This window comes from Xenopus tropicalis, chromosome 4 (assembly GCF_000004195.4).
Source record: "Xenopus tropicalis strain Nigerian chromosome 4, UCB_Xtro_10.0, whole genome shotgun sequence".
Lineage (NCBI taxonomy): Eukaryota > Metazoa > Chordata > Amphibia > Anura > Pipidae > Xenopus > Xenopus tropicalis.
In genome coordinates this window covers 77,777,399-77,790,605 of record NC_030680.2, presented here as the reverse complement: position 1 = coordinate 77,790,605, position 13,207 = coordinate 77,777,399, and the positions used below count along the sequence as shown (strand labels likewise).

At 37.5% G+C, this 13,207-nt stretch overlaps 1 protein-coding gene across 3 annotated transcripts in view; it reads left to right on the top strand.

Annotated features, from left to right (window-relative positions):
• prkacb (protein kinase cAMP-activated catalytic subunit beta) overlaps positions 1 to 13,207 on the top strand; it is a 54,751-nt gene that overhangs the window by 23,394 nt on the left and 18,150 nt on the right. Inside the window, exons 1-2 of one of the 3 annotated variants that reach the window (XM_031899710.1) lie at positions 3,458 to 3,653; positions 10,155 to 10,216. In XM_031899710.1, coding sequence (XP_031755570.1) covers positions 3,473 to 3,653; positions 10,155 to 10,216 — 243 coding nt within the window. In that variant the 5' untranslated portion in view covers positions 3,458 to 3,472. 3 annotated transcript variants of the gene reach the window in all.

The window sequence follows — 13,207 nt, the reverse complement described above, 5'->3', positions numbered from 1 at the left end:
CGCAGTTTTGCTTAATTATTAATGCTGGAGATCACATGCACAATGCAGAAGTTCCTGTTTCTGTTCACAGAGGGTTAGAAAATGTAGGGCACCTCTTAAGGCAGTGAATTCTGGGAATTCTGGTTCCACATGCAATTTCATTTTTTAACAACCCTAAGTTTTCTAGCTAGGACCTTCATGTTCAGTGCTTTGGCACTTTTTAGGAGTGCTTTGTGCTATAGGTATTGGGTTAATTATTTGTAATGCTTGGGGCGTCTGTTTTATTTCTGTAATTTGGAAAACCATAAGAATAAGTAAACCTTTTTTTTTCCTAAAATTACTCTGTACAGCCTCAAGAACAGGGATCCCCAACCTTTTTCACCCGTGAGCAACATTTAAATGAAAAAAGTGTTGGGGAGCAACACAATCATGAAAAAGGTTTCTAGGAGTAGCAATAAGAGCTATAATTGGCTACTTAATAGCCCCTATGTAGACTGGCAGCCTACAGAAGGCTCTGTTTGGTATTATACTTGGTTTTTATGCAACCAAAAACTTGCCTCCTTACCAGAAATTCAAAAATAACTACCTGCTTTGAGGCCACTGGGAGCAACATTCAAGGGATTGGGGAGCAACATGTTGCTCACGAGCCACTGGTTGGGGAACACTGCTCAAGAATAACATACCTTTCTCCCTGCATTCAGAATTATTTTGTTTTTCTATAACAGCCCCTTCAACTACAGCTTTCTCAGCACTCCTCCGCTCTCCAACTATGATGAACTTAAAGGGTGCCTACCTATTTTAATTTGAGCACAGGCAGAGAGGTGTGTTAAGAAAGCAAAAGGGATCGGAGCTTCACACTAGACAAGGAAGTAACTTAAAGAACTTAAAGAAACAGTAATCTTAAAAATGAAACTTGTTTTGTAAATATAAATATAACATGCTGCTGCTGTGTGGCTTCAGAAACTCTACTGTAGTTTATATAAATAAGGGGCTTTCATGGGGGCAGCCATTCAAGTGTAAATAGGGCAAAAAGACCCATTTACATGGCAGATAAGCTATATGAAATACAATGGGTTTAGATCTTACTCCCTGCAGAACTATATAGAATGAGAACTTTCAAATAATATGGGACTTTTGTTGCCAGGAAATAGGTGCTAGATCAAACTTACATTTGTATAATACAAAATGGGAAATAGCTTTCAACTTTTTGACTTTATTGGCTCTTTAGGTCCATTACAAATATTTAAACATTAAATAAACACAATGTGATTGTTTTGTTTAGTTACAATCAAGTGATTACAGGGGAACAGAAATGTTCTAAAACATATTTTATAGAAAATTTTTCAAAATAGAACTGCTTAAAATTTAGATATTTTTTTAATATTGGGTTTCTGGTTAACAGATGCCACACCTGTATATTTTACTTTTAGGTATTTTTTTTATCGAGCATCAAGAGAAAAGAAAACTAAAGAAAATTACAGTATGGGAAAGTAAATTACAGTATGGGACATGTTATCCAGAAAACTTGGGGCCTGGGGTTTTCTGTATAAGTGGTCTTTTTGTAATTTGGATCTCTGTACGTTAAATCTACCAACAAAAAACATTTAAACTAATTAATTTAATTAATAACATTGTTTTGCCTCTAATAAGGATCTAGATTGGGATCAAGTACGAAGTACTGTTTTATTATTAGAGAGTATATGGAAATCAATTTTAAAAATATAAAATAATAATTGATAAAAATGGATCCTGTGGGAGATGGCCTTCCTGTATTTCGGAGCTTTTTAGATAACCGGTTTCTGTAAACGGATACCATATCTATATATGATTGCATCTATACCTGCACCCTAAAATTTGCTCCTCCATTTATCCCTTGGTAGTTCCACCACTGCTTGCACTACCAGTATTTCAACTTCTGTCTGCAACACTCAAGGTGTATGCAAATGTGATCGCTCTGACAAGATATACTAGAAGTGGCTTTTCTGTACATGCTCGTAAATTACTGTCATTTTTTTTTTTAGCCTTCCACCATGTGACTAACACTGCCTAAGACCCAATACATTTTAATTTATACTTGATTTACTTAGTACAATACATCTGGGAAAGTGCAACTTCTTGATGTATGAAGGAGGTGGGGAGGCATTGGGGACAATCCACAAGTATATTAGCAGGTAATTACAGTTTTATACAATCTCTGGGTAGATGAGTTGGTTATAGATGGTTAGGTATAAGATCTTGTCTTCTGGCATAGTATTCTCTAGTGTCTACCTGGCATTGAACTAGCAAAGATCTCATTTGGCATTGTTTGGGATAAGATAGTGGCAGGAGTGCACTACTCATGAATAAACATGTTCCTCCTCTCTCACTTACTAGATCTCATACCTAGCAACCTACAAGTAACATATTTAGTCAAAGGTTGCCCAGATAAATATGATAAGATAAGGAAAGCCCTGATCTTATAATGTGTAATAGATGTATACTCCTATTGTAAGCCATATGCTGTACCCCAAGCATTCCCCAAGAACATGATTGCGGGAACACTTCCCTTCGTTGTTTTACCAGGATAGAACAAATCTGACTGGCTGGATGGATAGCCACATGCACAAAGATGAAGAATGGTTTATCTTTGTGAACATTGTTCCTGATCATATTCTTGGGCAATTAGCTTTTTTCCCCCCATTTATGAGTGACTGAAAATGTACCCCAGTGTGGGTCTGTGTGATCTACATGTTACAAAGACCAAATGACCTCCAGACAAATTTTAACATTGTCAGTGGTTGGTGTCCATTACCATGCGTTTACCTACTACAGGGATCCCCAACCTTTTATACCCGTGAGCCACATTTAAATGGAAAAAGTGTTGGGGAGCAACACAAGCATGAAAAGGGTTCCTGGGGGTAGAAATAAGGGCTTTAATTGGCTACTTAATAGCCTCTATGTGGGCTGGCAGCCTACATGAGTCTTTGTTTGGCATTATACTTCTTTTTATGCAAACAAAACTTGCCTCCTTTCCAGAAATACAAAAATAAACACCTGTTTGAGGTCACTGGGAGCAACATCCATGGGGTTGGTGAGCAACATGTTGCTCATGAGCCACTGGTTGGGGAACACTAACCTACTGTATGTAGAAAAGGCTGTTCTGTAGTGGGAGTTGAAAAAAGCAACATGGTGTTCAGCATGAGAATGCATCAGAGTTTTGTTTTGTTTTTTAGACTTTTTTTAAAGACAGTATAACTACTTATAGTGAATTAAGTGCCTTGTTACTTGTACGTTGCCTTGTTTTTGTTTTTTGTCTTTTTCACAAAGCCTGAAGCTGAAAGTGTTAGTGCAAAAAATTTTAAACTCGACACATTACTGTTGCAAGGAAACAGCCTTGGTGGTTTTCTTCATGCAGCCAAACAGGAAGTCAGATACACATTTTCTTTGCAATCCTTTTAGTTCTGCGTTTTACAACTGCTCTCAGCCATTTATTGTTGCCATCATTTATCTGTGTATGGCATCCTACAACGAGGGTAGCCAGTCCGCTGGGACAACAACAGCTCTGCAGAAGCTAGAAGGTTTTGCTAACAGATTATTTCACAGGAATGGGAAGAGTACTTCTCAAGATCAGAGACTCACCCTAGAAAATGAGGGCTGTTTTGTTTCTGAAAGTACTTGTATATGGGACAGGACAAGTAAGTTTTCACTCCATGTGTTTTTATTTTTATGTGAAAGTTTTGTAGCAGCACCACAGAGCTTTTAAAAAGTGCAATATTTTAATATATCTTTTTAAATGTGGATTTAAATTTCATCTTGGGTTTCCTGGAGTAATTTAAATATAGACAAGTAGCTTTGTGCTTCCAGAATTTTAAGTAAAATGCATTTGCCTGATAAATATTAGTATCATGTAAGTTAAAAGTACTTGTGCTGCTAGAATCATTCAAACCTTGGGCTAGTTGACCAGAAATGTGATTTTATTTTCTGTGTGTGTTTGCACACTTTGGTAGAGATGAATGGATTGTAACAAGACTGCATTGCGCAAAGCCCTTACTCTTTTATCGGTGGCTATGCCTCTGTACTTCATGTCATTATTCATCTATGCTTTACAGTGCTATACTGTTTCCTGCGCAGGAAACATTGGGGCGACTTCGGAAACCAAAGCACGCAATTTGCCTTCTCACCCGCGATTCACTTTATCGCTGGTGGGAAGGCATTTTGGGGAAATTAGTTACCCTATAGCAAAGATTTAACTGCAGACAAGTAATCTTCCCACGTATGCTATTGCCCTTAGTTACCCAGTGAGCAATTGTTGAGAGACTTCTTGGAAATTACAGAGTTACATATAGATATACATTGACTTCCAGGAGCAGTTAATTCAGATCCTAAATACATTATACGGTGAGAAGCAGAGGGTAGTGGTACCCAAACTACATTAAATACAGTGAGAGGTAATGGAAACTCTAACCCCAAATACATTATATACAGTGAGAGGCAATGATTTCTGACACCACAAGACCCCCTTACCCTTCCAAAAAGCAGGTTTCCTGAAGGTTGGAGAAGTTCTCAGAGTTGTATAGATCAAAATGTTTTTAGAAATTTTTCAGATTGATAAAATTGCTTCCATGCTCTGCTTAGTGGTAGAATAACACCCAAGCAGGAGAAAGCCATAAAGCGTACAGGGAATAGTCAGCGCTGCAAGAATGCAACGCCATGGGCAACCCCATCAAGGTGGGAGAGAAAAGTTATCCGCAGATCTATCAAAACAATTTTGATATTAACCTTAGTAATGGTGAACATCATCTTTTAATTAAAGCTGTACAGGAAACACACTTCAACATGCCAATTACTGTTTTTGCTGAATTTAACAGGAAATAGATTTTATGGCATTGTATAAAAAGATTGTAAGAAATAACCAACTAGTTAAGTTTAGTTATGCTTGGGTGAGAAGTCAAGCTGTTTATAGGGTGGTAGAGGATGAACATGCAACCCTCATTGTAATTCAGTAGTAGGCAATTGTAGGCTGTCAGAGTTGGCCTAAAAATGCCAAAGTACCCAACCCTAAGTATCTCACAACTGCCACTGTAATAGAAGTATAAAGTTATTTGCAGACTCTTTATAAAGAATTACACACAAGGCTATGTTGCAGCAAGCTACAGTTTTCTATTTTTTCACCTAGTTTAGGATACATCTATCTGGAATATTAGTTCTAACATCAGTTTCATACAGGAACATCTCTTTCAGTTTGGGCTTCACAAGCGGTTTTCCTTCTTAATTGTCCTGGAGGATCTTAAAAATGTTTTAATTAAATAACCAGATTGTGTATGGATAGTAGCATATTGTCCACCGTTTTGAGGTAAACTTAAAAATTTGCGAGCATAATACATTTGCAAATAGATAATGCTGCGCTTATGTTGCCATAGGAACTAACCGTGCTGACTCAACTGAGCCTTTTAACCATACTTTATGCATAATACTTTCTTGACATCTTATGTGCCACTAGAGTGTGTAAGTTTAGCGCTTATGGTGGTGAACCTTTTTATAGAAGAGGAGGGATTTTAGTGCATTACCGAGGAGCAGCTTGCATCTGTTTAGATGACTGCAGAGGTTAATGTGGGAGTGCATTGCTAATGAAGCACTCTGTCCCTGCATGGTAGCCCAGAATGGATAAACCAAAGCCCCTTTATAGGAGAAGTGCTTTGGATTGGCTTCACATCGTTTGACTCTAAATATATCAAGAAAAAGGCATATGCTGCCCTTTTGAGGATTTAAAAAAAACCCAGCTGGTTATTTGTAGTACTGAGCACCATGGTTCTGGAAAAAGGTATTTCAGCATGAATGGTAAGTGCAATACAAGAACACTCACAGTGCTGTTTGCTTTCTGAATATTAAGTGCACAGTTCATTTATGCTAAATATTTGTTTTTCCTTTATAGAATAAAAGTTTAATAACAAATGGTTGTCATGCTTTGTACATCATTAGAATAGTTTTTATGCTTCAGTGTGCAGGAATTTGATGAACTATGCTTTTAAACATATCATAGGTTTTTTTATGTAGGAAATGTTTTCCTATGCTTGATAGTACATTCAGCAGTACAATTTGTACTTACATAAGGCTATGCTGTTTATACACTCTTTATTTATTTTTTATCTTTTTATAAAGGAATAGGTAAAAATATGGGTCTTTTTTTCTAAATTAATGCATGCATTATTGAACACAAACCACATTATTTCCTATTGCAGAGGTTAAATGAGGCAGGGGTTGATAATACTGTACTTAATAACATTAGATTTTATTTCTGGTTGCGTGATAATGTATCACGATGTAAAATAATTATAAAATCAATATTGTTTTCCCATTTATGCTGCATTAGAATAACTAACTAAAATAGATTTATTCATATGCTTCTTGTCTTGTTGTATGCTTGAAACAGCTGTGCTTTTGGTTTAATGAGTGTTTTACAATGGTATGCTTCTGCCTGTAAATATCTGCAAAACTATTTTGATTAGTTTTAATTTCATCTACCTTCATCACTCATATGGTGAAGACTAAATCTGTCAAAATGCAGAGAAGGTGTTATTCCAGGATCTCATTTGACCATCTTTAACTTAAAGGAACAGTAACATCAAAAAATTAAAGTGTTTTAAAGTAATTAAAATATAATGTGCTGTTGCTCTGAAAAAAACTGGTGTTTTTGCTACAGAAAAGCTACTATATAAATAAACTGATGTGTAGCCATGGGGGCAGCCATTCAAGCTGGAAAAAAGGAGAGAAGGCACAGGTTACATAGCAGATAACTAGTAGATAAGCCCCATATAATGGGGGTTTATCTGTTATCTGCTAAGTAACCTGTGCCTTTTCTCCTTTGAATGGCTGCCCCCATGGCTACAGAGCAGCTTATTTATATAAACTATAGTAGTCTTTCTGAGGCAAACACACCAGTTGTAGCAATGCAGGGCAACAGCACATTATATTGTAATTACTTTTATACACTTTCATTTTTTGGTGTTCCTTTAACTCTCCTTTGAGCTATATTTTGTGATACCCATGCATAAATCCCTTTAGTGCCATTAGCAGGTTTGTTTTTGGTTCTGATGATCTGCAAATAAACTGCAGTAATTACCTCAGGCCTGTTTTTATTGCATGTAGCCAGAAAATGTACCATAAATGTAACTGCAGTCAGTTGCAGGCAGCTCACAGATCTTAGTATTTTGTTGCAGTCAGTGCCCCATGTGCCATATAAAATAACAAGGTTAGAATTTCCCGCTGTTTTGCTTTTGAAATTTGAGATGCGCTAAAACCAAATGAAAATAAAATATTGCCTTCCATACCCTGTGCACTGACACATTCTTCTTTACTATATGGATAAGGAAACCAGGCACAAACACATTTATTTAAAAGTCAATATAGAGTGGTTCTTACCATACACGTTTTGGTTTCCTTTCTCCTTTATGTATAGAAGTGAATGTATAAAGGTAACGTGTGGAATGGAAACTTTCATAAAGGTCAAAACCAGGAGGCCTAGCACCAAATGAGTAGGTGTAGTGCCTAACCTCAAGATACAAAAAGTTATCTCTGGGTTTTCATTATTTGTAAAGCATAGAGAAATAGTCAAAATAGTAAGTTTGAGTTTTACCAGGTATTGTATGTACCTCTAATTTTGGTATTGTAAGTTACACAGACTGGATTTCTGTGTGTTTATCTACTGAGGTTTCTAATAAAACAATGTGATACAGTAAATTGTGATTAGGGTTAAGTGATTCTGTTACACAATGAACACTGACCAATGATCGGCCAAATTAGGTTTTGCTGCTGCCAATATTTGTGCTTTATTCTGGGTTATACTTTTCTAGCCATTAATAAGAAATGAACTGATAAAGTGTCCATTTGGATTGTTTGGTGAAGGCCTTGTATATAAGATTTAACATCTATGGAGTTTTCTGAAGCAAGTAGACGGAAATAGTTGCAATTTTTGTTTGGTTATTTTTGGGTATGGAATGGTATAATAAATACAGTAGAACCCCTAATTTATATTTTTCAGGGGACCATAAAAATGGTATAATATAAGGGCCATGTGTTAAAGCAACTTATTCTATTCTTCAAGTACACAAAGATAGAAGCACAGGTGTCCATTTTACTTTGAAATACAGTATTCATGGGGTTATGTAATAAAAGGTACCAAGCTTGCTTAGGAGCAGTAACCCTTGGCAACCAATCAGCAGGCAGCATTTACTTGTCACTTGTTTAAAAGCAAGCATCTTATTGGTTGCTATTGGTTACTGCTACTGCACAGACTTAGTGCCTTTTATTACATATGGGGATTAGTGTGTTAATGACAAGGGTTAAGCAGTGCGGCATTAATGTTACACTATGAGAAGGGCATGTTCGAGGCCTCTCTAACAGTTGGATGCAGTTGGACAGGAGATGTAGCTGCAGCCTAATGGGAATTGACTATTTACGGCAAAATATGCATATAGTTAGTATTCAAAAACCTTTTAATTTCACAAAAAATAAGATTAGCAGAGGACAAACGCAAGATAACATTTTGTTGTAAAATCTAGGAAACTGTGGCAGAAAAGGATCTATTTAAAATGTATTATACATTGGTGGGACCACAAAAAAAGATAAAATTTCAGGAGAATGTAAAATCGTGATGTGAAATTGAGCTACTGTTCAGGTGGATATAAGTTTGGCCTAGTTTTGGCAAAAAAACTACATGCATGCATATAGTTACATAGGATCACGTGACCACATTAGAACTGAGGGCCTGATTTATCAAGCATCGAACTAGGTAATCCTGAAGGATTTTCTCCATTCATCAGCATTTTGACAGGAGAACTTTTCTCACAGTCAGGAATGTTTTGCGCAAATTGAGATATTTTACAGTTAATAACCTAAGTCAGTTCTGCAGAATGCACTGATCTTTGGCATGAACCCTTCAAATATTATCTGGCCCTCTGACATAGAAAAAGGTTGTTTTCTAGATGTGCTCAGCTGAAGGTAGTTTGCACACCATAATAAATACACTGTAATATAGATTTATATTGCTGGTAAGATTGGTTATGTAGTTATCCTCTATGTTGTTGCTTTAAAGTTTCGAAGGTAGCCTCTAGTTAAGAAAAGTACTATATAACCACATATTTCGCATTACATGCTTTTCATTCTTAAATCGTTTTTGCAATTAGCATCAAGTGTCTGTCTACTTCAGATACATTAGGGTTATATTTATTACCTGTTGGCTTTCAGGTTCGCTCACTAGCATTTACAGGCACACAAGATTTCCACGTAGACTGATGACTGGGATATTCATATGAAAAAGGTTTTGGTTTTTTTTTTGGTATACTATTTATTTCTAAATTACACTGTTTACATTGACCTACATTGTTTGGGAGTAAAGTTTTCCTTTAAATTACAAAAAATTAGAATGACAGCTTGAAAAACAGAATTTTAGTTAACATCATATATTTTTTTTACATATATATCGCTATACTGCTTCTTTGACCAAAATGTAAATTTATTCAACCTTCTTTTGTGGAGTGCTGTGCTGAATTATGTAGACACTTTATAATGATATGTTTCTACTAATAGAATTCAGGTAACATGCTTAGTTGGGGCCGGAGCTGCTGCTGATAAATGGATCTCTTTGCTAAATGGAAGTAAATGTAATTCTACGCATCTTTCCAATATAACATTAATGAAAAATCTTTAACATTTTATAGGTATATGTAACTGCATTTGTAATTGAAAGCAGTATTTGTTTATCCCTTGCTGGACTTTGGTTCTGATAGCAAGACGGATACTTTAACTTGGCATTTAAAGCTTTCAATATTTATTAATGTTGGGACATTTCTTAGATTAGCATTTTGCTTTCATTATGCAAAATGTATCATTTAATGTAGAAATTTTTACAAATTAAAGGGCTCATGATCCCTGCTGCTCCTGGGAATACTCCTGGGGGTGGAAAATTTAAAAGAAAAAAACCTTTTAAAATAAAAGGCAGTTGAAAAAAGCCATTATTGTTGGTGTACAATTTCAAAACAATTGAAGAGAAAAAAAAAAAAGCATTTGGAAGGTCACCTACCTACCGATTGGTCCATCATGGTAGTGTCAGATTTACTTACATTGTTCAGAATGTTGCAGTATGTTTGCAGGATGTTTTGTTTTTTTTTTAACAACATTTTATAATTTATGTATTTCAGTGAAAGAATTTCTAGCCAAAGCCAAAGAAGACTTTTTAAGAAAGTGGGAAACTCCTCCTCAGGTGAGTGTTGGCTTTGGGAGTTGTTTTTTTTGTTTTTTTTTAAATGTTAATGTTACTGCTAGCACTTGAATAAAGCATATCCTAGAGAATTATGTTGTCATTAAAAGAACGTTAACAGGGAATTTTTTTAAACTGGATTTAAAGTTGTAAGCCTGCAACATTCAAATAGTATAACTTACAAAACATTGGCACTTAAAATTAAGGTGTTCAGCCATGCCTTATTATTATTATCATGTATTTATAAAGAACTAACATATTCCACAGCGCTATACAATAAATGGGTTTATACACTGAACATACAGATTTACGTACAAGATAGCCAAAACCAATCCAAGAGGTAAAGAGGGCCCTGCTTTATGGCTCTTAGCGACTAGCATATCTTCCTGAACTTCCCTACAGTGGCGTTCATCACATTCTTTCTAATGTGGCTGTACTAACAGGTGCGTGTAAGTGCCGACACAGGTGGAATGCAGCACATTGTGAGAAGAGGTGGAGACACAAAGTGTGAGGATTGTAACAGAAATCTCTGATGTCAATCTACGTGTTAAAATCTGCAGTAACTATGGTGACTGATTCAGCATCTTATTGGCCTGTGTATGGGCATTAACGCCTGGCCTGTCAGACCGACATCTGGCCTGAAATCGGGCAGATCTTGATTGGACAGGTTTGAAAATTAGTCTGATCGGGGACCACATTGGCTCGTTGATGTGGTCCCCGAACCAACGGGCGCCTATACCTGTCTTTCTGACAGGCCAAACGACCAAATTAGCCTGATATCGCCCACCCATAGGTGGGGATATTGGAAGAAGAACCACACGCTTGGTGACCTCGCTAAGCGAGTGGATCTTAGCTTGTATGGCCACCTTTAGACTTGAGGAACTGAACTTTCATTTGAGATCATGTCAAGCTGGCCAACTGGGCAACAGAGAATGGCTAATCCCATGTTAAAGATGGCGGCGCCGTTCACTGAAACAAGTATGTAGAATGTAGCAGTGTATCTCTGTAAATCTTTCATTAGGCAAGCTAGAAATATAGCGTTTTTACACAGCAATAGTAGTACTATTTAATAGTGTGGTTAATTGATTTTGACTTTCCTTCTCCTTTAAATGTGAGGTGATTTCGAATGTTTTTGCCCAACTACTATTGAATGAGAAAATGATCAGCATGCCTTTAGCCTAAGGGGCTGATTTACTAAGACACGACTTCGAATCCGAATTGGAAAAATTCCGATTGGAAACGAACATTTCGCGACTTTTTCGGTAATTTTGCGATTTTTTTTTTTTTGTATTTTTTGCGATTTTTTCGGCGTCTTTACGATTTTTGCGAAAAAACGCGAGTTTTTCTTAGTCATTACGAAAGTTGCGATTTTTTCGTAGCGTTAACACTTGCGCACAAAGTCGCGCCTTTTTCGTAGCGTTAAAACTTAAAAGGCGCGACGTTTCGCGCAAGTTTTAACGCTACGAAAAAATCGCGACTTTGCGCAACTTTCGTAATGGCTACGAAAAATCGTAAAGACGCACTAGCCCGGGGCAGCTGCCCACGGATTTCGCCAGCAGCGCGCAAAGGAAGGAGGAAGCGGTGTCTACAGGTGCCCCGGGCTGGTGCTGTTTTCTCCTAACAGGGGCACCAGCCCGGGGTACAAGGTAGGTCATGTAAGTCACTTGGGGGTGCCTAACATTTTGGCACCCCCAAGTGACTTAGCCTTTCCTTCTCCTTTAACGTGAGTCTGCCTTTGGCGTGATAACACATGAGAAGGAAAACTAAAGCTTAAAGGAACAGTAACACCAAAAAATGAAAGAGCTTTAAAGTAATAAAAATATAATGCACTGTTGCCCTGCACTGGTAAAACTGGTGTGTTTGCTACAGTAACACTACTATAATTTATATAATAAGCTGCTGTATAGCCATGGGGGCAGCCATTCAAGCTGGAAAAAAGGAGAAAAAGCACAGGTCGCGCCTTTTTCGTAGCGTTAAAACTTAAAAGGCGCGACGTTTCGCGCAAGTTTTAACGCTACGAAAAAATTGCGACTTTGCGCAACTTTCGTAATGGCTACGAAAAATCGTAAAGACGCACTAGCCCGGGGCAGCTGCCGGCGCTACCTGCTTCCTCCTCGCTTGCGCGCGCATGCGCAGTAGAGTGAAAAGCCGAGCTTAAACATTAAAGTCGGCTTTTCACTCTACTACGCATGCGCCGGCCCACGGATTTCGCCAGCAGCGCGCAAAGGAAGGAGGAAGCGGTGTCTACAGGTGCCCCGGGCTGGTGCTGTTTTCTCCTAACAGGGGCACCAGCCCGGGGTACAAGGTAGGTCATGTAAGTCACTTGGGGGTGCCTAACATTTTGGCACCCCCAAGTGACTTAGCCTTTCCTTCTCCTTTAACGTGAGTCTGCCTTTGGCGTGATAACACATGAGAAGGAAAACTAACGCTTAAAGGAACAGTAACACCAAAAAATGAAAGAGCTTTAAAGTAATAAAAATATAATGCACTGTTGCCCTGCACTGGTAAAACTGGTGTGTTTGCTACAGTAACACTACTATAATTTATATAATAAGCTGCTGTATAGCCCTGGGGGCAGCCATTCAAGCTGGAAAAAAGGAGAAAAAGCACAGGTTACATAGCAGATAACAGATAAGTTCTGTAGAATACAATGGTGTTTTATCTGTTATCTGCTATGTGCCTGTGCCTTTTCTCCTTTGAATGGCTGCCTCCATGGCTACATAGCAGCTTATTTATATAAATTATAGTAGACTTTCTGAAGTAAACACACAACTTTTACCAGTGCAGGGCAGCAGCACATTATATTTTAGTTACTTTTATACACTTTCATTTTTTGGTGTTACTGTTCCTTTAAGTAAGTAGTAGGGGAGAAATGTTGTACATTATGTTTTGGGTTTCTGTACCATCTCAAAATTACACACAGCCCTTTAGCAGGGAAGGTCTGTGCTACTGAAGATGCCCCAGTATCTCCCCATCTTCTTTTCTGCTGAGTTA